Source organism: Mesoplodon densirostris, chromosome 2 (assembly GCF_025265405.1).
Source record: "Mesoplodon densirostris isolate mMesDen1 chromosome 2, mMesDen1 primary haplotype, whole genome shotgun sequence".
NCBI classification, from domain to species: Eukaryota; Metazoa; Chordata; class Mammalia; order Artiodactyla; family Ziphiidae; genus Mesoplodon; species Mesoplodon densirostris.
Genome location: NC_082662.1, coordinates 5,901,033 through 5,924,786, shown reverse-complemented (window position 1 = coordinate 5,924,786; position 23,754 = coordinate 5,901,033). Strand labels below are relative to the sequence as shown.

The following is a 23,754-nucleotide window of genomic DNA, read 5'->3' as shown; positions in this document are numbered from 1 at the left end:
GTAATTGACAGGAGTGCTGACCTTTCTTTAGAAGTGGGTTTCATCCTTCAAATCTCAAATATTTTAAGGATGCCTTAAAAGCTTTGACATGGAGAACTACTTTAAGTGACAAAATCTGTTTGCCAAAGTCATCTGAAAAATGCCCTAACAGCAGAGGGCTGCTCTTAGTTTGAAGTGTGTTATTAAGTGGGGACAGAAGCTCTAGGGGACTTTGTGGTCAGCAAATATCAAGTGAGCTACCTCACAGAGCTGTCTCTGGGGATTTCCCATGAGGCCCCGCCCCCGGTTGAGTCACCAAACTCCCCTCTTTGAGTCTTTGACCTGCAGCCCTTGTCAGCTGCAGAAACTCACTGCTCTGAAGATCAAGGAGAAGGAAAGTTCTCCACCATTCCTGCGATCTCAAGGTTTGTCCATTTGGGGAAGATGGGGGGAACCGAGGAGGGATGAGGATGAAGCTTTGTTCCCTTTGTCCATTTCTAGACTTTTCCCCTTCTAATAACTTTTATTCCATAGCCCATTAAATAAGGATCAAGAACCTGGCCTATAGAGATTGTTGGACTCTTTAGTTTTATGACTAGATGAGCTTCAAATCTCAAAATGAGCAGGTACATGTCTATTAAGAAAATGTGATAATGAGTTGAACAAGGAGGTGTTTTAACATTTTAGCAACTAGGTGTTGAAATTCCACATGCTGTTTGGACAAAGGGAGAATAGTAATAATGAGATGTCTTCTCACTGAGCTGAACTGTTGGATGCCCCTGACAGATTCTCTCTTTAAGGACTATATTTCAAGGGCAGCAAGCCACAGGCATTGTTGAAATCTAGATGCTAATGCTAAATATCTATGAAAGTCCCCAAAAGTTCTTGCTATTGTTATTTTTGCATTTTGGCAAAGCATGTTGGAAAGTACACTCTTAGACTTTGGCAAATCTACAGCAAGCTAAGTGTTGAGTCACGCTTCTCTTATCCTAGAAGTTTCTATGAATTTGCTACCTTTTCCATGGTATTCCATCATTAATTTTTCCTGCAAACCCTGAGTTATGATCGTGTAGAATTGTACAGGTGATAGCTGAACTGTAGGTAATTCTGAAAGGAGAAACCACCTCATCCTAGGAAACTTTCACCTTTTGCAGAGTGGTACTTGTGAAACCAGCTACTTTGATTAAAATTCTTTTGGAATCTGCTTGGCTAATACGTCTATGCAAGATTTCGTCATGGGAAATTGCTATTACAACATAGTGGCTACTGTGCTGTTGGTCATGAATTTCGAGAGGACAAGATCATTGCAGGATTTCTGTAGTAACTGTTCAGCGGGTAAGGACCAAATTAACATGTGTGCTTGATCTGTTCTGCTGAAAACATGGTTCAGTTAGTCTGGTAGTCAGGGCTTATGAGCTCTGTTTTAATGATCTTTTTTTAAAAAATTGAACTATAGCTGATTTACAATATTGTGTTAGTTTCAGGCATACAGCAAAATGATATATATATATATATATGTATATTACAAGATATTGAATATAGTCCCCTTAGTTGTACAGTAGGTCCTTGTTGTTTATCTATTTTATATACAGTGGTGTGTATCTGTTAATCCCAAACTCCTAATTTATCCCTCTCCCCCAATAAATGATCTTTTATTCATTCATTTACAAATATTTCTTGAATGCTACATCTTAGCTGTGTGAATGCAGGCTTGTCACTGAAACTCTTGTGCTCCAGCTTCATCATCTGGGGATGATATGAGAACCTATCTCATAAGATTGATTGCTGGGAGGATCCTATGATGGGCTTAGATCAGTGCACGGCACAGGGAAAGACCTCAACAAATGTTAGTTTTGTGTGTGAGGACAGTGCTCAGACCGGGGGGTGCAGCAGGGAATAAGCAAGTGGCAGGAGGCTTAACAGAGTGGGAAAAGGCAGACACCTTTACATTGTAGTGTGCCAATAAAGGACATTGATCTCCTGAGTCCAGTCACCGACGTCCTGGATCAATCAAGAGAAATAATTCTGTTTTATTCAATAGGTAAAGGAAACTATTTTCTTTCCATTGATTTTTTGTTGCAATATCTATACTTTGTTATTTTTAATTCTGTGATTATGCTTAGGGCAATCTTGCAAATGGGTAATTTAAAACAGTCAATCAACAAATAAAGTCTATCACTGTAGTACCTAGAAAACGAATCTTTGTTTCATATTCTGGTTTTCTTGTGAGCCTCGTAATGTTTTGGGTGATGATGGTCCATTGTCAAACATGTACAGCTCTTATCTACCCTTTTTAGGTACTTTCTGTGGGAAAAACAAGCATGAGCTTTGCACTCCTTGTCCTTCAAATAGTTTCTCCAGCACAAGTGGACAAAAGGCCTGTGATGTATGCAGGAAGTGTGAAGGTATGATTTAAAAGATATATTCTTCATCCAGAAATGTGTTGGGAAGACAAGCTTTTATTCCCGAGCATACTGATCTCTTTTGAAACTCTGAAGTGTCAAATAGGCTGGCTCCTCTGTTAATAGGCAGGTCCAGTAAAATAATTTACTGTAATAGCAACTATTGGTGGATTGAGCTTTTTATATATTAGAGGAAATATTCATTAGACAAGAGAGATTTTTTTTTTTTTTTTTTTTTTTTTTTGCGTTATGTGGGCCTCTCACTGTTGTGGCCTCTCCCGTTGCGGAGCACAGGCTCCGGACACACAGGCCCAGCGGCCATGGCTCACGGGCCCAGCCGCTCCGCGGCATGTGGGATCTTCCCAGACCGGGTCACGAACCTGTGTCCCCTGCATCGGCAGGCGGACTCTCAACCACTGCGCCACCAGGGAAGCCCAAGAGAGAATTTTTTAATTAGCAAAATGTAAAAAAGTCTTCTATAGATATTTAAAAGTAAACTTTATACTCTGAGACCTTTAGGACCATTCTAAGTAGAACAAGCATGGTTTTTATTGCAGAACATAAATTTGCTTCCTGGATTTGGAGATCAAGGGTATTGTAACACTGGGGGACTTTGTAGGTGTTTTCAGGACCAAGAAAGCATGTTCCTCCACCAGCAATGCAGAGTGTGAGTGTGTGTCGGGATTCTCCTGCCTGGGGGAAGGATGTGCCATGTGTGAAGAGGACTGTAAACAAGGTCAAGAATTAACAAAAGAGGGTAGGTTTCCTCTTCTATCTAGTGCCAATTTGTTGTCTAGTCGTATGTTGTTAACTTAGTTCTTGGTCCTTTGATTACAAAATAAAACGTAGATTTGTAGAACCTTTAAGTAATAATAATGAACTGCTAAGTATCTGATATTTACAAAATTATTTCTCAATCAATGGAAATAATTTGAAATCAAAATATTTGTTCTTCACCAGAACCATGCCTTTTCATGCATCGTATACATGCATATACAATACTCTATGTACAATTAGAATAAAACCTTTAGTGGTATTAAGGTTTCATTTCAAGAAAAACTGTTGAACAATCTATGTAGATTGTATTAACTTAATGACTTTATTATGGGATTCTGTTCATCACAAACTATTCAAGAAGAATTGTTCATCACTAATGAAATTCAGGAAGGATTGTTAGACAATCGGTACAGATTTTATTAAGTTAATGACTTTATTATTATGTGATCATGTTCATCACAGAGAAAGTTAAAATGATTAAAATGCTTCCTTTTTTATTATTCCTTTAATTTTTACAAAAGGTTGTAAAGACTGTTCCTTTGGGACATTTAATGATCGGGAACATGGTGACTGTAAACCTTGGACAGAGTATGTATCATTTCTTTCTGCTTACAAAATAAAGGATCTGGGTTAACTTTTCTAAAGACAAGGAATGTGATCACTGATGCTTTTTTAAACCTATCAAGTGTAGACATAGAATAACATGCAAATAGGTGGTATGGGAACAGTATGGGGTAATTGTGACTAGATTGCCAAAGTGGGCATTTTCTCCAGAAGTAATGCCCAGAGCAATGTGGTCAGATTTGCCAGTGGAACTTAGTTACTGTCCGCCCCAGGTGCTCTTCTGTGTCCTTCCAATCTCTTTGCTGCCTCTGACCTTCCCCCATTGATCAGCCCACCTTCAAGTGTTCAGTGCCAGCACTGATAATAATATAGAAGAGGGTAAAGTATGTTTCCTTCCCTCAAAAGCTTTAACATAGTCTTGAGCAAACAAGACTATCACAGGTAGTAAAATAGCCAACAGTGTATTTTGTACACCTTTGTTCTTTTTGCATTTGATCTTCTTACTAGAAAATCATTTTTATCATTATTTTACATTTACATTCTAATTGTGTGTTACAAAAGCATTGGTCCATAACAGATTAGAAAGTTTTTTTTTGTTTGTTTGTCTTTTTTTTTTTTTTTGCAGTACGCGGGCCTCTCACTGCTGTGGCCTCTCCCGTTGCGGAGCACAGGCTCCGGACGCGCAGGCTCAGCAGTCATGGCTCACGGGCCCAGCCGCTCTGCGGCATGTGGGATCTTCCCAGACCGGGGCATGAACCAGTGTCCCCTGCAACGGCAGGCGGACTCTCAACCACTGTGCCACCAGGGAAGCCCCTGATGTTTGTCTGTCTTTTGACACAAATAGCTCAGAGCACGGAAGTGAGTCTGCATGGACAGTGGTATCGAACTGGGCTTTGGAGAATAGGTGGGTTTGTTTTAGGTAAAAAGAGGCAGGGGAAAGACGTAGGACAATGATGATGGTGATGATGACAGTGATGATGGATGGCTACCATTTACAGGGGGTAAGTCAGGCACATAGTGTCGTTTACTCTTCACAACAGCCTTGGGACATGTATATCTTATTTTTCAGATGAGAAAACTGAGGCTTAGAGAGATTTCCCAACTTGCCCAAGGTCATTCTACAAAGGGACCAACCCAGGGCTCAAACCCTGGTCAGTCTGATGCCAACACATCATAGGGTTAGGAGCTCCTAACTCTAGGCTAACTTGTCTGTCCTTCCTGTGTGCCAGAGATGGTCAAATATGCTTAAGAAGGTGGGGGTGAGAGGCTAACCAGGCAACAGCCTGAAGTAAGCTGTCGTGGGACAGGACTCCCCAGCCTGGGAAGAAAGAAGAATCCAGTTAGGTAGATAGAGTGGGATGAATTGTGTAGAGCCATGAAAGCCAAGTGAACATTGGAAGAAGCCCAGAAGGTCAAGTAGAAGTTTTTCAAAATATCTTTGCTTTGCCTATGAACCCAGATCCACACATCTTTTTCACCAGAACTGCTTTACTGGGTAGGAAATGTCAGTCTTTTTTAATTAGAATGATCCGTACCTGAATTAATTATTTGAACTCTTTTCATTGGACCATCTCAGCTGTTCTTTGGATGGGAAGTCTGTCCTTGTGAATGGGACGAAGGAAAGCGATGTGGTATGTGGACCAGCGTCAGCTGACTTCTCTCCAGGTGCATCCTCCACCGTCATGCCTGCCCCTGGGGGAGAGCCAGGTAGCTGGTTTGTTGATGTTAAATCAAATGAATGTATGTGGCCATTCGGATTGGTGTCTACGTCACTCCAAGATCCTGATGCCTTGCATCTCTGCCTCTGTCGAGGAAGGCACCTCGACATGCCCTCCTTCTCTTACCCTGGCTTCAAGGGACCCCTCCATTTCTTCCGGTGTTTTTTATTCACTCTGAATTCCACATTAGTATGCAGAGCAAGGTGAGACTGCATCCAAACAGACGCTACACCTTTGATAATGCCAAGTAATGGCGATTATAGAGTTCCATGTTTCCTATAGGCTACAAAGGCCAAACCACTTAATTTTTGTGGGCTTCTAGGAAAATGACTAAGGTTGTAAAAAAAGTTTTCTTAACAAGCAGGCAAGTTTACTAAGGTAGCGGGTGGGAGATGCCCAAGGCACGACTTTTCATGCTTAAGGGTTTACAGATGCAAATACAAATATCAGCATATTTGCAAACTTTTATTTTTGTCTGAATTTCTCCTTTTGTTCTGTTTTAAAGGTCACAGAACCCGGATCATTATCTTCTTTCTTGCACTGACATCGACTGCAGTGCTCTTCTTGGCGTCCTTCGTGGTGCTCCGTTTCTCTGTGGTTAAACAGGGCAGAAAGAAGCTCCTGTATATATTCAAACAACGTAAGAGGAACATAAAAGTGTTAGATATGAGCCTTTTTTTTTTTAAATAGCTATTTATTTATTTATTTATTTTTGGCTTCATTGGGTCTTTGTTGCTGCGCGCGGGCTTTCTCTAGCTGTGGTTAGCGGGGGCTACTCTTCATTGCGGTGCACGGGCTTCTCATTGCGGTGGCTTCTCTTGCTGCAGAGCACGGGCTCTAGGCTTGAGGGCTTCAGTAGTTGTGGCACACGGGCTCAGTAGCTGTGGCTCACGGGCTTCGTTGCTCCACGGCATGTGGGATCTTCCCGGACCAGGGCTCGAACCCATGTCCCCTGCATTGGCAGGTGCATTCTTAACCACTGTGCCACCAGGGAAATTCGTTATGAGCGTTTTGAGGCTAGGCTTTTTACAGTAGAAAGAGAAAGATGATTTGTTTTAAGTTACAGAAGCTAGGTTAGTATATCACAGTGGTTATCAAGTGGGACAATTTGGCCCCCAAGGGGACATTTGGCCATGCCTGGAGACAGTTTTGGTGGCCACAGTCTAAGCGGTGGGGTAGCGAGTGCTTTGCTCCTGGCATCTAGTGAGTGGAGTTGAGTGATGCTGCTAAATATCCTGCAGTGCACAGGGCAGCCCCACAACAAAGAGTTAGCCGTCCCCAGATGTCAATGGTGCTGACGTGGAGAAAGCCTGGTGATGGCAGAACATAATCCGAGGTTTCCAGAAAAATGACCACTTTAAGTATGCTGCAGCCTTGGACAACTCTGTGTGTGTGTGTGTGTGTGTGTGTGGCCACTCAGTTGTGGATACAGGACACGGACAAAGAGGAATCAAAAATAACGTTGCTCCATCTAGCACTACTCCTCTGGCTGATGAATGGCCTTAACCTGAACTAGACCCACAACTAGAAGAAAGCCTAGAGAACAAGGAGGGAGCTTAAAGTGGGTTTAATGAGATGAATTATTAGGACACTGATCTGGATTAAATGAGAAATTTCAATAATGGATTCCATTCATTAAGCCAGATACTATTTCTAAAAGGAACTGGGCAAGTGCCTGGCACAGGGTCAATACTCACTAAACGAACGCTAATAACATTTATTCCAAAAGGCTTAAAGATGGGGGCAATCTGCATTTTTTTTTTTTTTTTTTTTTTTGTGGTACGCGGGCCTCTCACTGTTGTGGCCTCTCCCGTTGCGGAGCACAGGCTCCGGACGCGCAGGCTCAGCGGCCATGGCTCACGGGCCCAGCCGCTCCACAGCATGTGGGATCTTCCCGGACCAGGGCACGAACCCATGTCCCCTAGCATCGGCAGGCGGACTCTCAACCACTGCGCCACCAGGGAAGCCCTGCATTTTTGTCTTTGTGGAGAACAGAACAGAATAGATAGCAGGCTAGACTTACTAAGAGGGCTTCATGTATAGGAGGAGCGCTCTGAGAGCTCTGTGATGTAGCCCAAGCCACCATAATAAGACTGGAGAGTGTCAGTTTGTGGGTTGTTAAAAATATAGGAGGGGACGGGGCCTCCCTGGTGGCGCAAGTGGTTGAGAGTCCGCCTGCCGATGCAGGGGATACGGGTTCGTGCCCCGGTCTGGGAGGATCCCATATGCCGCGGAGCGGCTGGGCCCGTGAGCCATGGCCGCTGAGCCTGCGCGTCCGGAGCCTGCGCGTCCGGAGCCTGCGCGTCCGGAGCCTGTGCTCCGCAACGGGGGAGGCCACAACAGTGAGAGGCCCGCATACCGCAAAAAAAAAAAAAAAAAAAAAATATATATATATATATATATAGGAGGGGAAGTATTAGTAAAGTCTTATCTAAAGATGCAGTACACTAATTTGTATAAAGTGTCTTTCTGAAAACAATATAAAACCTTTTGAACATTTTGAAATATACAGGAAAATGCATAGGCATAAAGTTTAACAAACTGTAAGATGAACACCTGTGTAACTCTACCCAGGTCAAGAAGCAGAACGTACTCTGCTTCCCAGAAGCGCTGCTGGTGTTCCTTCCAGATGAAAACCTTCCCTCCACTAGTGCTAACCACAACTAGATTCTTACGGTGCTCACTTCCTTGCCCTTATTTATAGCTTTGTTACCTAAGAACAGGGTTTAATTTGGCTGCTTTGAACTTCAGACAAGTGGAATCACACTGTATCTGTTCTACATTTTCCTTCCCCTTTTCACTCAACTTTGTATCTTTATGATTCATCCACGTGTGGCATTTATCTTTAGTTGATTTCCAGTGTTGAATACTCTTCTCTTGAATGACTGTATCATAGTTTGTTTATCCATCTTAATATTCCTGGACACTTGGGTTGTTTCCAATTTGGGGCTCTTACAGACAGTGATATTTGAATATTTTTGTCTACGTATCTCAGTACACATAAACACATGTTTCTGTTTTTGTTTTGTTTTTAACCTGGGAATAAAATTGCTGGGATATGAGGAATGTGTATCTTGGTCCTTAGTACTAGATTTACCAAACTGTTTTCCAGAATACTAGACCTCATTTACACTTTCACAGCAGCATATGACAGTTCTTTTTGCTCCAATCCTTGCTACTACCTAGTATCATCAGACTTCTTAATTTTTATCTGTCTGGTGGCTGTATAGTAGTATCTCGTGGTTTTAATTTGCATTTCCCTGATTCCTAGTGAGATTGGACATCTTTTCATGTTATATTGGTCATTTGGATTTCCTCTCTTGCAAAGTGCCTGATCTTTTGAGCCTTTTCCTACTGGGTTGTTTGTCCTTTTCTTATTCATCTATAGGAATGTTTTAGTCTACTGTTCTTGTGCTGCAAATATATTTTCCGACCCTGTGGTTTGTTCTTTGACTCTCTTTTTGAGGTCTAAACCTCTGATTTAAGCTCTAAGTTCTCACTGAAACCTCTGTTTTAAACAACTATCCCTCCCAGCTTTACCCCAATCTACAATAAAGGTCTTTATAAAATGATTTTCAAAAGTACTTATGAGTAATTAGTGAGTTTCAATGGAACAGTAATCCATTTAAAAAATTTTTAGGTTATTTTTTTAAAACTTTCTATTTTGAAATAGGGATTCACAGGAAGTTGTAAAAACAGTACAGAAAAGTCTTATGTGCCACTCATGGGGTTACATCGTACATAACTACAGTACAATATCAAAACCAGGCAACTGACATTGGCACATGGCGTGTGTTTAGTTTAGTGTATGTCATTTTATCCCAGGTGTAGATTGGTGTAAACCACTAGCACAATCAAAATACAGAGCTATTCCATCGCCACAGAGGTCTCCTCCTGCTACTCCTTTATAGTCCAAACACTCCCTTTCCCCACCATCCCTAACCCCTCATAACTACAGATCTGTTTTCCATCTCTGTAATTTTGTCATTTCAAGAATGTTATATAAATGGTATCATATGATATATAAATGGATCATAAATAAGAGAACTTTTTTTTTTTTTTTTTGCGGTACACGGGCCTCTCACTGCTGTGGCCTCTCCCGTTGCAGAGCACAGGCTCCGGACGCGCAGGCTCAGTGGCCATGGCTCACGGGCCCAGCCGCTCCGCGGCATGTGGGATCTTCCCAGACCGGGGCACAAACCCGTGTCCTCTGCATCGGCAGGCGGACTCTCAACCACTGCACCACCAGGGAAGCCCAAGAGACCTTTTAAGACTGGCTTTTTCCCCTCAGCAAATGCCATTGAGATCCGTCTGAGTTGTGTTTCAATAATTGATTCTTTTTTACTGCTGACTAGTGTTGTAAGGTGAGATTGTACCACAGTGTGTTTTACCATTCACCTATCGAGAGACATTTTGGTTGTTTCCAGTTTATGACTGTTACATTAGAGCTGCTATGAATAATCAAGTACAGATCTGTGTGGACATAAGTTTCCATATCTTTAAGATAAATGCCCAGGAGTGCAATTACTGGGTCATATGGTAAGTGTGTATTTAGTTTTTTAAGAAACTACTAAACACTTTTCCAGAGGAGTTGTACCATTTAACATTCCACCAGCAACATAGGAGAGTTTCTCCTCATCCTCACCAGCAGTTTGTATTGCAGCAATTTTTAATTTCAGCTGTTATAATAGGTATGTATGTTTGTTGTTGTTGTTTGTTTGTTTGTTTTGCGGTATGCGGGCCTCTCACTGTTGTGGCCTCTCCCATTGCGGGGCACAGGCTCTGGACGCGCAGGCTCAGCCGCCATGGCGCACGGGCCCAGCCGCTCCGCGGCATGTGGGATCCTCCCGGACTGGGGCACGAACCTGCGTCCCCTGCATCGGCAGGCGGACTCCCAACGACTGCGCCACCAGGGAAGCCCTACACTGTGGTTTTAATTTGCCTTTCCTTAAGGGTTGAACATCTTTTCATGTACTTATTTTCCATCTGTATATCTTCTTCAGTGAAATGTTCCTTCATGTCTTTTACCCATTTTCTAACTGGACTGTTTGTTTTACTTTTGACATTTGAGAGATTTTTTTATCTCCTCGATATGAGCCCTTTATCAGACGTGAGGTTTGTGAGTATTTCCTCCCAGTCTGTAGCTTGCCTTTTCATCCTCTTCACATGATCTTCTGCAGATAAAAAGTTTTTAATTTTGATGAAGTCCAATTGGCCAATTTTTTTCATTTATGGGATTATGCCTAAGAACTCTTTACCAAGTCCTAGGTCCCAAAGATTTAGACTTTCTCCTATGTTATCTACCAAATGTGTTATATGTAAATCTATGCTTCATTTTTAGCTAAGTTTTGTATAAGGTGTGAGAGTTTCAGGTCAATATTTTAAAATTATTATTATTATTTTTTGGCTGATGGGTGTCCAACAGCTTCAGCATCATTTATTGAGAAGATTATCCTTCCTCCATTGAATTGCTTTTTCACTTTTGTCAAAAATCAGTTGGCTGTACTTGTGTGGAGACTCTTTCTGGTTTCTCTCTTCTGTTCCACTGATATGTATGCTTTTCCTTCTGCCAATACCACACAGTCTTGGTTACGGTAGCTGTAAAACAGTCTTGAAATTGGGTATAGCGTAGAATGAGTCCTCCCACGTTATTCTTCTTTTTCAAAATTATTTTGGCTATTCTAGTTTGTTTGCATTTCTATATAAATTTTAGATAATCTTATCCCTATCTGCAAAAAGTTAGCTGGGATTCTGATAGCAATTGTGTTAAATCTGTATATCAGTTCAGGGAGAATTGACATCTTTACTACGTTAACTATTTCAATCCATGAACACAGTATGTCTCTCCATTTATGTATATTTTCTTTGATTTCTTTCATCAGCATTTTGTGGTTTTCAGCATACAAGTCCCACACATGTTTTGTTAAATTTAGGCCTTAGTATTTAAATTTAACAATTGCAGATGTTATTGTATCTTAAATTTTGGTTTTGATACATTCATTGCTAGTATATAGAAATACAGTTGGTTTTTGTAGTTTGGTTTTGTGTCCTGTGATTTTGCTGAACTTGCTTACTAGTTCTAGGGTATTTTGTAGATTCCTTGGGGTTTTTTACATAGACTGTAGTGTCATCTGCAAAAAAAAAAAAAAAAAAGCTTTATTTTTTTTCATTTCCAATCTATATGCCTTTTATTTCTTTTCTTGCCTTATTATTCTGGCTAGAATGTCTAGTACTATGTTGAATAAGAGTGGAAAGAGGGAATACCTTCGCCTTGCTTCTAATCTTTGGGGAAAAGCATTCAGTCTTTCACCAGTAGGTATGATGTGAGCTACAGATTTTTAGTAGATATTCTTTATCAAGTTGAGAAAGTGTTCTGAAGATGTTTTTTTTTAAATCATGAATGAGGGTTGAATTTTGTCAGGTGCTTTTTTCTGTATCAATTGATTTGATTATGTGATTTTTGTTCTTTAGCCTGTTGAGATGATGAATTATATAGATTGATTTTTGAATTTCAAACTAGCCTTGCATCCCTGGACTAAACTCCACTTAGTCATGGTATATAATTATTTTTATATATGTCTGAATTCTCTTCACTAATATTTTGTTAAGAATTTTTGCAGCTATATTCATGAGGAATATTGATCTGTGGTTTTCTTTTCTAGACTGTCTTTGTCTGGTTTTGATATCAGGGTAATATTGACTTCCTCAGATAAGTTGAGATATGTTCCCTCTTCTGTTTTCTGGAAGAGATTGTGTAGAATTGGTGTTAATTCTTCTTTAAATAGTTTATAGAATTGTCTAGTGAAACTATCTAACCTGGAGCTTTCTTTTTGGAGCTCCTTAGTTACAAATTCAATTGCCTTAATAATTATAGGGCACTCAAGTTATTTGATTCATACTGAGTGAATTGTGATAGTTTATGTTTTTTGAGGACTTGGTCCATTTCATCTAAGTTGTCAAACTTATGTTTGACAAAATTTGTTTGACTTAACTTATGTTAAGTTATCTATGCTATTTCCTTTTTATTCTTTTGTTATATGCAGGTCTGTAGTGATATCACCTACTGATATTGGTAATGTGTGTCTTCTCTCTTTTTTTTCTGAATCAGTCTTGATAGAGATTTGTCAATCTTATTGAACTTTTCAAAGAACCAGCTCTTTGTTTCATTGATTTGCTCTATTATTTTTCTGTTTTCAATTTCACTAGTTTCTGCTTTTATCTTTATTATTTCCTTTCTTTTGCTTGCTTTGGATTTATTTTGTTCTTTTTCTATTTAGGTGGAAGTTTATGTTATTGGTTTGAGACATTTTCTCTTTCTTTTTTTTTAATGATATAATGACCATTTCCAAGGTTAGTGCTTTATTTTTATTTATTTTTGGGGGGGATTATCTTTTTTAAAATTTAATTAATTAATTAATTTTTTGTGGTACGCGGGCCTCTCACTGTTGTGGCCTCTCCCGTTGTGGAGCACAGGCTCCGGACGCGCAGGCTCAGCGGCCATGGGTCACGGGCCCAGCCGCTCCGTGGCATGTGGGATCTTCCTGGACCGGGGCATGAACCTGTGTCCGCTGCATCAGCAGGTGGACTCTCAACCACTGTGCCACCAGGGAAGCTCTATTTATTGTTTTATACAGTAGGTCCTTATTAGTCATCAATTTTATACACATCAGTGTATACATGTCAATCCCAATCTCCCAGTTCATCACACCACCTCCCCCCCCAGCCGCTTTCCCCCTTGGTGTCCATACGTTTGTTCTCTACATCTGTGTCTCAATTTCTGCCCTGCAAACTGGTTCATCTGTACCATTTTTCTAGGTTCCACATATATGCGTTAATATATGATATTTATTTTTCTCTTTCTGACTTACTTCACTCTTTATGATAGCCTCTAGATCCATCCACGTCTCTACAAATGACCCAATTTCGTTCCATTTTATGGCTGAGTAATATTCCATTGTATATATGTTCCACATCTTCTTTATCCATTCATCTGTTGATGAGCATTTAGGTTTCTTCCATGACCTGGCTATTGTAAACAGTGCTGCAATGAACATTGGGGTGCATGTGTCTTTTTGAATTATGGTTTTCTCAGGGTATATGCCCAGTAGTGGGATTGCTGGGTCATATGGTAATTCAAATTTTAGTTTTTTAAGGAACCTCCATACTGCTCTCCATAGTGGCTGTACCAATTTACATTCCCACCAACAGTGCAAGAGGGTTCCCTCTACTCCACAGCCTCTCCAGCATTTGTTGTTTGTAGATTTTCTGATGATGCCCATTCTAACTGGTGTGAGGTGATACCTCATTGTAGTTTTGATTTGCATTGCTCTAATAATTAGTGATGTTGAGCAGCTTTTCATGTGCTTCTTGGCCACGTGTATGTCTTCTTTGGAGAAATGTCTATTTAGGTCTTCTGCCCATTTTTGGATTGGGTTGTTTGTTTTTTTAATATTGAGCTGCATGAGCTGTTTATATATTTTGAAGATTAATCCTTTGTCCATTGATTCGTTTGAAAATATTTTCTCCCATTTTGAGGGTTGTCTTTTCATCTTGTTTACAGTTTCCTTTGCTGTGCAAAAGCTTTTATGTTTCATGAGGTCCCATTTGTTTATTTTTGTTTTTATTTCCATTACCCTAGGAGGTGGGTCAAAGAAGATCTTGCTGTGATTTATATCAAAGAATGTTCTTCCTATGTTTTCCTCCAAGAGTTTTACAGTGTCCAGTCTTACATTTAGGTCTCTAATCCATTTTGAGTTTATTTTTGTGTATGGTGTTGGGGAGTGTTCTAATTTTATTCTTTTACATGTAGCTGTTCAGTTTTCCCAGCACCACTTATTGAAGAGACTGTCTCTTCTCCTTGCCTCCTTTGTCATAGATTAGTTGACCATAGGTGCGTGGGTTTATCTCTGGGCTTTCTATCCTGTTCCATTGATCTATGTTTCTGTTTTTGTGCCAGTACCATATTGCCTTGATTATTGTAACTTTGTAGTATAGTCTGAAGTCAGGGAGTCTGATTCCTCCAGCTCCGTTTTTTTCCCTCAAGCCCGCTTTGTCTATTAGGGGTCTTTTGTGTCTGCATACAAATTTTAAGATTTTTTGTTTTGGTTCCATAAAAAATGCCATTGGTAATTTGATAGGGATTGCATTGAATCTGTAGATTGCTTTGGATAGTATAGTCATTTTCACAATGTTGATTCTTCCAATCCAAGAACATGGTATATCTCTCCATCTGTTGGTATCATCTTTAATTTCTTTCATCAGTGTCATAGTTTTCTGCATACAGGTCTTTTGTCTCCCTAGGTAGGTTTATTCCTAGGTATTTTATTCTTTTTGTTGCAATGGTACATGGGAGTGTTTCCTTAATTTCTCTTTCAGATTTTTCATCATTAGTATATAGGAATGCAAGATATTTCTGTGCATTAATTTTGTATCCTGCAACTTTACCGAATTCATTGATTAGCTCTAGTGATTTTCTGGTGGCATCTTTAGGATTCTCTATGTATAGTATCATGTAATCTGCAAAGTGACAGTGTTGCTTCTTCTTTTCCAATTTGTATTCCTTTTATTTCTTTTTCTTCTCTGATTGCCATGGCTAGGACTTCCAAAACTATGTTGAATAATAGTGGTGAGAGTGGACATCCTTGTCTTGTTCCTGATCTTAGAGGAAATGCTTTCAGTTTTTCACAATTAAGAATGATGTTTGCTGTGAGGTTGTCATATATGGCCTTTAGTATGTTGAGGTAAGTTCCCTCTATGCCCACTTTCTGTAGGGTTTTTACGATAAATGCGTGTTGAATTTTGTCAAAAACCTTTTCTGCATCTATTGAGATGATCATATGGTTTTTATTCTTACATTTGTAATATGGTGTATCACATTGATTGATTTGCGTATATTGAAGAATCCTTGCATCTCTGAGATAATTCCCACTTGATCATGGTGTATGATCCTTTTAATGTGTTGTTGGATTCTGTTTGCTAGTATTTTGTTGAGGATTTTTGCATCTATATTCATCAGTGATATTGGTCTGTAATTTTCTTTTTTTGTAGTATCTTTTTTGTAGTGATCTCTTGGTTATTTAGTAACGTATTGTTTAGCCTCCATGTGTTTGTGTTTTTTACAGTTTTTCCCTGTAATTGATTTCTAAATCTCATAGCATTGTGGTCAGAAAAGATGCTTGATATGATTTCTATTTTCTTAAATTTACTGAGGCTTGATTTGTGACCCAAGATGTGATCTATCCTGGAGAATGATACATACACACTTGAGAAGAAAGTGTAATGTGCTGTTTTTGGATGGAATGTCCTATAAATATCAATTAAATCTACCTGGTCTACTGTGTCATTTAAAACTTCTGTTTCCTTATTTATTTTCATTTTGGATGATCTGTCCATTGGTGTAAGTGAGATGTTAAAGTCCCCCACTATTATTGTGTTACTGTCAATTTCCTCTTTTATATCTGTTAGCAGTTGCCTTATGTATTGAGGTGCTCCTATGTTGGGTGCATATATATGTATAATTGATATATCTTCTTCTTGGATTGATCCCTTGATCATTATGTAGTGTCCTTCCTTGTCTCTTGTAAGATTCTTTATTTTAAAGTCTATTTTATCTGATATGAGTATTGCTACTACAGCTTTCTTTGGATTTCCATTTGCACGGAATATCTTTTTCCATCCCCTCACTTTCAGGCTGTATGTGTCCCTAGGTGTGAAGTGGGTCTCTTGTAGACAGCATATAGATGGGTCTTGCTTTTGTATCCATTCAAAAAGCCTGTGTCTTTTGGTTGGAGCATTTAATCCATTCACATTTAAGGTAATTATCGATATGTATGTTCCTACGACCATTTTTTAAATTGTTTTGGGTTTGTTTTTGTAGGTCCTATTCTTCTCTTGTGTTTCCCACTTAGAGAATTTCCTTTAGCATTTGTTGTAGAGCTGGTTTGGTGGTGCTGAATTCTCTTAGCTTTTGCTTGTCTGTAAAGCTTTTGATTTCTCCATCAAATCTGAATGAGATCTTGCCGTGTAGAGTCATCTGGTTGTAGGTTCTTCCCTTTCATCACTTTAAGTATATCATGCCACTCCCTTCTGGCTTGTAGAGTTTCTGCTGAGAAATCAGCTGTTAACCTTATGGAAGTTCCCTTGTATGTTATTTGTCATTTTTCCCTTGCTCTTCTCCCTCTGGGACCCCTATAATGCGAATGTTGTTGTGTTTAATGTTGTCCCAGAGGTCTCTTAGGCTGCCTTCATTTCTTTTCATTCTTTTTTCTTTATTCTGTTCCGCCGCAGTGAATTCCACCATTCTGTCTTCCAGGTCACTTATCTGTTCTTCTGCCTCAGTTATTCTGCTATTGATTCCTTCTAGTGTAGTTTTCATTTCAGTTATTGTATTGTTCATCTCTGTTTGTTTGTTCTTTAATTCTTCTAGGTCTTTGTTAAACATTTCTTGCAAATTCTCGATCTTTGCCTAAATTCTTTTTCCGAAGTCCTGGGTCATCTTCACTATCATTATTCTGAATTCTTTTTCTGGAAAGTTGCCTATCTCCATTTCATTTAGTTGTCTTTCTGGGGTTTTATCTTGTTCCTTCATCTGGTACATAGCCCTTTGCCTTTTCATCTTGTCTATCTTTCTGTGAATGTGGTTTTTGTCCCACTGGCTGCAGGATTGTAGTCCTTCTTGCTTCTGCTTCCTGCCCTCTGGTGGATGAGGCTATCTAAGAGGCTTGTGTGAGTTTCCTGATGGGAGGGACTGGTGGTCGGTAGAGCTGACTGTTGCTCTGGTTGGCAGCACTCAGTAAAACTTTATTCCGCTTGACTGCTGATGGGTGGGGCTGGGTTCCCTCCCTGTTGGTTGTTTGGCCTGAGGCAACCCAACACTGGAGCCTACGTGGACGCTTTGTTGTGGCTAATGACAGACTCTGGGAGGGCTCATGCCAAGGAGTACTTCCCAGAACTTCTGCTGCCAGTGTCCTTCTCCTCATGGTGAGACACAGCCATCCCCCACCTCTGCAGGAGACCCTCCAACACTAGCAGGTAGGTCTGGTTCAATCTCCTATGGGATCAATGCTCCTTCTCTGGGTCCCAGTGTGCACACTACATTGTGTGTGCCCTCCAAGAGTGGAGTCTCTGTTTCCCCCAGTGCTGTTAAAGTCCTGCAATCAAATCCCACTAGGCTTCAAAGTCTGATTCTCTAGGAGTTCCTCCTCCCATTGCCGGACCCCCAGGTTGGGAACCTGACGTGGGGCTCAGAACCTTCACTCCAGTGGGGGGGCTTCTGTGGTATAAGTGTTCTCCAGTCTGTGAGTCACCCATGCAACAGTTATGGGATTTGATTTAACTGTGATTGCACCGCTCCTACCATCTCATTGTGGCTTCTCCTTTGTCTTTGGATGTGCGGCATCTTTTTTGATGAGTTCCAGTGTCTTCCTTTCGATGACTGTCCAGCAGCTAGTTGTGATTCTGGTGTTCTCACAAGAGGGAGTGAGAGCACGTCCTTCTACTCTGCCATCTTGGTTCCAGATCTTGAGACTTTTTGTATTTCTAATATAAGAACTTCATGTTATAAATTTCTTTCTCGGTACTGAATTAGCTGCATCCACACATTTTGATATGTTGTTTTTTTCATTTTCATTCAGTTTGGTGTATTTTTTGTTTTTCTCTTGATTATTTAAAAGTGTGTTTTTCAGTTTCCAAGTTTTTGGTGATTTTCTTGTTTTCTTTCTTCTGTTGATGTCTATTTTAATTCCACTATAATAAGAGGACACACTGTATGATTTCTTTTAAATTTGCTGAGGTTTGGTTCATGGTCCAGGTTACGGTCTATCTTGGTCTATGTTCTATAGACACTCGAAAAGATGGGTGGAGTGTTCTTAAATATTGATTTGATCCTGTTAATTGATGATGTTGTTGAGTTCTTCTATATCCTTGCTGATTTTCTGTTAAGTTTTTCTATCAACTCTTGGGAGAGGGCCATTTAATTCTTCACATATAATTCTGGATTTGTATATTTCTCATTTCAGTTTTGTTTCACCTATCTTGTAGCTCTGTTGCTTGTTGTATACATATTTAGTACTGCTATGCCTTCTTGGTGAATTAACTCTTATAATTATGTAAGGTCCCTCTCTATGTCTGGTTGTTTTCTTTGCTCTGAAGTCTACTTTATCTGATAGTAATACAGCCACTCCTGCTTTTTAAAAATTAATAATATACATGGTATATCTTTATCCATCCTTTTACTTTCAGCCTTCCCACATTTTTATATTTGAAGTGAATTTCTTATAGACTACATACAATGGTAACACTACTAATTTCTATCTTTTGATTGGTACATTTAAACAATGTACCTTTATTGTAATTATTTATATGTTAGGGCTCAAGATGTTATTTTATTTTTTGTTTTCTGTTTGCTTTCTCTGTTTTTCTTTTCTGCATTCCTGTGGATTACTTGAACATGTTTTAGAATTCCATTTTGATTTATCTGTATATATTTTTTAGTGTATCTCTGTATAGCTCTTGTGTGGTTGCTCTAAGTATCATATCTATTTATATAGTCTACATCAACATTTTAACAGTTTGAAAAAAGTATAGAAATCTTACCTCCCTTTACATCATTTTAACCTCTTCCAATTTATAATATACTTGCCTAAAATATTTCTGCTACATGCTTTGAGAACCATCTTAGTGTTATAATTTTTACTTCAACCATCAAACATAATTTAGAAAACTCAAGAGAAAGAAAGTTTATTTTATTTACCCATATATTTGCTCATTCTGTTGTTCTTTCTTCCTTCCTGATGTTCCAAGATATCTTTTTTTTATCATCTCTCTTGTGTTCAGAGAACTTTCTTGAGCCATTCTTTTAGGGTAGGTTTTATTTTGTCTGAAAATTTCCCCTTCACTCCTGAAAGATATTTTCACTGGATATAGAATTTGGGCTTGAGAGTCCTTTTCTTTCAGCACTTGAAAAATGTTGTGCTACTTCTTCTGGCCTGCCTGGTTTCTGGTAAGAAATTCACTGTCATTCAATTTGTTTTTCCCCTATAAGTGATGTGTTGCTTCTCGTGGGCTGCTTTCAGGATTTCTTTCTTTCTTTCTTTCTTTCTTTTTCTTTTTTTGGTTTTTCATTTTCCTAACTTAAACTACAATGTATCTTGGTGTGGATTTCTTTGGATTATCCTGTTTAGTATTCACTTAGCTTCCTGAATCTGTAGATTTATGCCTTTTTCCAGATTTGGGAAATTTTTGGCCATTATTCCTTCAAATACTTTTTCAGACCTACTCTCTTTCTCTTCTTCTTCAAGGGCTCCAATGACATGATATTAAGTTTTTTGGCTATAGCCCCACATGTCTCTGAGGCTTTGTTCATTTTTTCCCAGTCTTTTCTCTCTGTTGTTCAGATTGGGTAATGATTCTTTCCTTTGTCTTCTCCATTCTTGTGCTGAGCCCAATTCACTGATATTTTAAATTTTGGTTATTGTAATTTTTCAGTTCTAAAATTGTCACCTGGTTCTTTTTTAAATTTTTCTTTTCTTTTTTTTCTTTTTTTCATTTGTTTCAAATGTGTTCCCAATTGCTTGTTGAAGCTTCTTTTTTTTTTTTTTTTTTTTTTTTTTTTTTTTTACCATGCCACACAGCTTGTGGGATCTTAGTTTCCCCAACCAGGGATTGAACTTGGGCCCTCAGCAGTGAAACCGCTGAGTCCTAGCCACTGGACCATCAGGGAATTCCGTGAGGCATCTTTATGATGGCTGCTTTAACGTCCTTGCCAGATAACTCTAACATCTATATCACCTAGATGCTAGCATCTGTTGCCTTTTCTTACTAAAGTCGAGATCTTCCTTGTTCTTAGAATGACAAGTGATTTTTTTAAAAATTGAAACCTAGACATTGGCTATGATGTTATCAGACTTTGGATATAATTGAAAGCTGGTGTTTATTCAGGGTTCCTCTAACACCACTCTGGCAGAGGAAGAAGGATGCTGCCAGGTGGAGGTGGAAGTCCAGGTTCTATACTAGACCTCCTGGGGGTGGTAGATCCTTGTTATTGCTCCCCACTAAGCCCCCACTGATACTCCCCTGTCTGGGATGAGGAAAGATACTTTGTTCCTGCTCCCCACGTGGTTTCCACTGACACTGAATGGGTGGGGGGTGGGGGTGGCCTTGTTACTGTTGAGTGGTGGTGAAGTCCTAGCTCTCCACTCGGACTCCTCTGATGCTGCCCCAGTGAGGATGGGGCAGTGAGCCTTGATAGAGCTTGGCAAGGGTGTAAGTCTATGCTCTCTACTGGGTCTTTAGTGGTGTGCTTGGGTGTGGGTCCATGGGGGTTCTTTTGTTTTTTAGTTTTGCTAGAGTAGAGCTGTGATTATCTAAAAGCTGTTAGTCTTGTTACTCTGCTCTTTTCCTGGTTTCATAGCTAGAGAGATCAGACTTTTCTTGGGGCATTTTTTTTTTATTAGCCTACTTCTCCAGTTCCCAGTCTAGGACATACGAAACAGAGAGAATACTCAGGGAACTCAAGGCCATAGTTTTCCTTGGGTTCCAGGCTCTTTAACTGGTCTGTTTTCTTGCCACCTTTCAGATTCCTCTTATGTTTGTTACATATAAAACATCCAGCCTTTTCAGCAATACTTGGCAGGAAGAATAGGGAAAAGTATGACTACTGTATTTTTCCAGAAGCAGATTTCCATTTAAAACTTCATCTTTGATGCTATTTCAAAGGAAAAGAACGTCTCATTGGTATTCCTGGATGTCTTGCCAGTTTTTCATAAGTTCTTGGAGATAGTGTGCTTGTTGGGTTTTGGTTATTTTTTATTTTTAATAGTAACAAGCATGTAAAATTGGGGTAGGACCTTTTGCTTTGACAGGCTATAAAAATAATTTATATTTACTGGTGGGCTTTGGTGTGGGGACATAGTTATATATGTGTGTATGTGTATATATATATATATATATATAATTTAATATATATTTTAGGATTGAAAGTTGCTCGGCAATAACAAAAATACTATAGACTACCATGTAAATGAAAATCTGGAAGCTAGTGCATAAATCAGTTCTTTACTTACTAATTGATTGAAGCAGTGGGAGTAACTTTAACATCTTGATGCCATAAGCATTTCATTCAAAAGAAACCATCTAATGTGTAATCTAAGTAACCCTCAAGACTAAAACATGTGCTGCTGAATTGAAACTACAGTTACGTTTGGCACATGACTAATTTTATGCTATAATGATTCATGCTCAAGACTATTTTTAGACTTTGTAGACAATAAAGAAACTAGTTTTTTTCAAGACCAATAAAAAAGAATTTGGTAAAACGAAAAAAAATCTTAAATAATCCTGAAAAAAAGTTTATACTTGCTATTACCTCTCTTGCTGATGAGTTGGTTCAAACTAAAGTTGAAAATGTTTGCTGCTGAGAGATGTTCTGCAAATGGGATTTATGGAAAATGAATGTTAAATGATTCAAACAGACAACAAAAGATAACTCTCTTTTAAATTACTTTTCAGCATTTATAAGACCAGTACAAACAGCCCAAGAGGAAGATGCCTGTAGTTGCCGGTTTCCAGAAGAAGAGGAAGGAGAGTGTGAACTGTGAAGAGGAAATCCAAAGACATGTTGGAACTCTCTTGAGAAGAATCACAGGAGAAATATGAGGGATCCCACTACCGTACCTTTCAAATTTAAAAGCTCTATACTGGATAATACCAAGGGTTACCCTAACAAGTTTTTTTTTTCTAAATGCTAATGACTTGGCCTTTCAAGATGTACCACTTTTAACAGAACAGAAAAATAGGACAGAAATGGTGGTAAAAGTGACATTTTCTAGATACTGCTTAAGAGGTTTGGGCTAGAATTGGCTTGAATTCCAAAGAGAATTGTATTTTAAATTTAATCATGTAGGCCAATGGTGCAGCTAAAATTATAATCAAAATCAATTTTTTTGGTGCTAATATGACATATGGCAATAAGCCATAAGGTGCAGGCACTATCCCCCATCAAGTTTTCCATCGGTTCAGTCATTCAACACAAGACATCCTCCATTGTCAAGGGAGAATGAGGACAGTCATCATCATTGCCCAAGTTTGGGGTCAAGAGCAAAAAACTAAAAAAAACAGACCTTGGGACTTCCCTGGTGGTCCAGTGGTTAAGACACCTCACTCCCAATGCAGGGGGCACAGGTTCGATCCCAGGTCAGGGAACTAAGAGCCTGCATGCTGCACAATGTGGCCCCAAACAAACAAACAAACAAACAAACAAACAAAAGAAGAAAAAGCAGACCTTGAGGAACAGTTTTGGAAAGAGTCAAATGTCCCTGCATATCCTTGGTCCTCTCCATCTTCCCATCTTCTGCCTTCGTCCTACACCCCGCTGAGCCACAGCTTACTTTTTATTTTATTCTTAAAACTTTAACAGTAATATTTGATATACACAAACTAGTAAATGAAACAGGAGTGAAGACCCACGAACACATAGCTCAACCCGAGCGTTAGAGCAGGAGTTGCCAAACTCCCATGGGCCAAATCTGAGATGCCATGTGCCTTCATATAGTTTATGAGCTAAGAATGGTTTTACATGTTTAAATAATTAAAAACAAATCAGAATAAGAATAATACCTCATGATGCATAAAATTATCTGAAACTCAAATTTCAGAGTCCATAAGTAGTTTTCCTGGAGCACACAAGGCATGCTCAGGTGGCCTTTGCATTACAACAGCAGAGTTGAGTAGTTGTGACAGAGACTGTATGGCCCACAAAGCCTAGAATATTTAATAACTAACCCTTTATAGGGTCAAAGTCAGGGTCAGAGCATCCATCTGTGTGCTGCTTCCCTCCCTCATCTCCTGTCTACCTCCCCACCCCAACTCCAGGCAACTTCTCACAGGAATGTTGTCTCTCATTTCCTTGCTTAAAAGAAAATCATGTATCGTATAATTATGTACCCCACAACTATTTTACTTAGTTTTGTTTGTTTTTGAGCTTTATGAAAATGGTATTGTGCTATATGGAAACTTGTGCTTTAATCACTCGGAAGTATATTTGTAAGACTCATTCATGTCATTGTGTGTAACTAGCTAGAATGCATTCATTTTGACTGCTGTACAGCTTTGCAAATATACCATTATTTATCAATCCACTCTGAACCAAAGGACATTTGGGTTGTTTCCAGGTTTTTTTTTTCAATTATGGAAAATATTGCTATGAATGTTCTTTTATATGTTTTCTATTTAGGAGTGTCTCTAGGGAAACTTCCTTAAAGTAGAATTTCTGGATCTTAGGGCGTATGAATGTTCAACTTTATGAGCTAGTCCCGTAT

The 23,754-nt window shown here is 39.2% G+C and overlaps 1 protein-coding gene across 1 annotated transcript; it reads left to right on the top strand.

The window, feature by feature from the left end:
• The first annotated feature begins 339 nt into the window (after nucleotides 1-339).
• Nucleotides 340-23,461, top strand: TNFRSF9 (TNF receptor superfamily member 9). The gene is made up of 8 exons (XM_060079558.1): nucleotides 340-404; nucleotides 1,134-1,314; nucleotides 2,277-2,384; nucleotides 3,001-3,138; nucleotides 3,680-3,746; nucleotides 5,299-5,429; nucleotides 5,946-6,080; nucleotides 21,947-23,461. Exons 2-8 carry the CDS (start codon nucleotides 1,200-1,202, stop codon nucleotides 22,033-22,035), a joined length of 783 nt encoding a protein of 260 aa, XP_059935541.1. The 5' UTR covers nucleotides 340-404; nucleotides 1,134-1,199; the 3' UTR covers nucleotides 22,036-23,461.
• Nucleotides 23,462-23,754: the final 293 nt, after the last annotated feature.

Excerpts from the sequence above, each read along its gene's own strand:
- TNFRSF9 (XM_060079558.1), top strand. The coding sequence starts at position 1,200 with ATGCAAGATTTCGTCATGGGAAATTGCTATTACAACATAGTGGCTACT. Across the intron at positions 3,139-3,679 it reads TCAAGAATTAACAAAAGAGG|GTTGTAAAGACTGTTCCTTT; the intron begins GTAGGTTTCCTC and ends TTTTTACAAAAG. Across the intron at positions 6,081-21,946 it reads CCTGTATATATTCAAACAAC|CATTTATAAGACCAGTACAA; the intron begins GTAAGAGGAACA and ends ATTACTTTTCAG.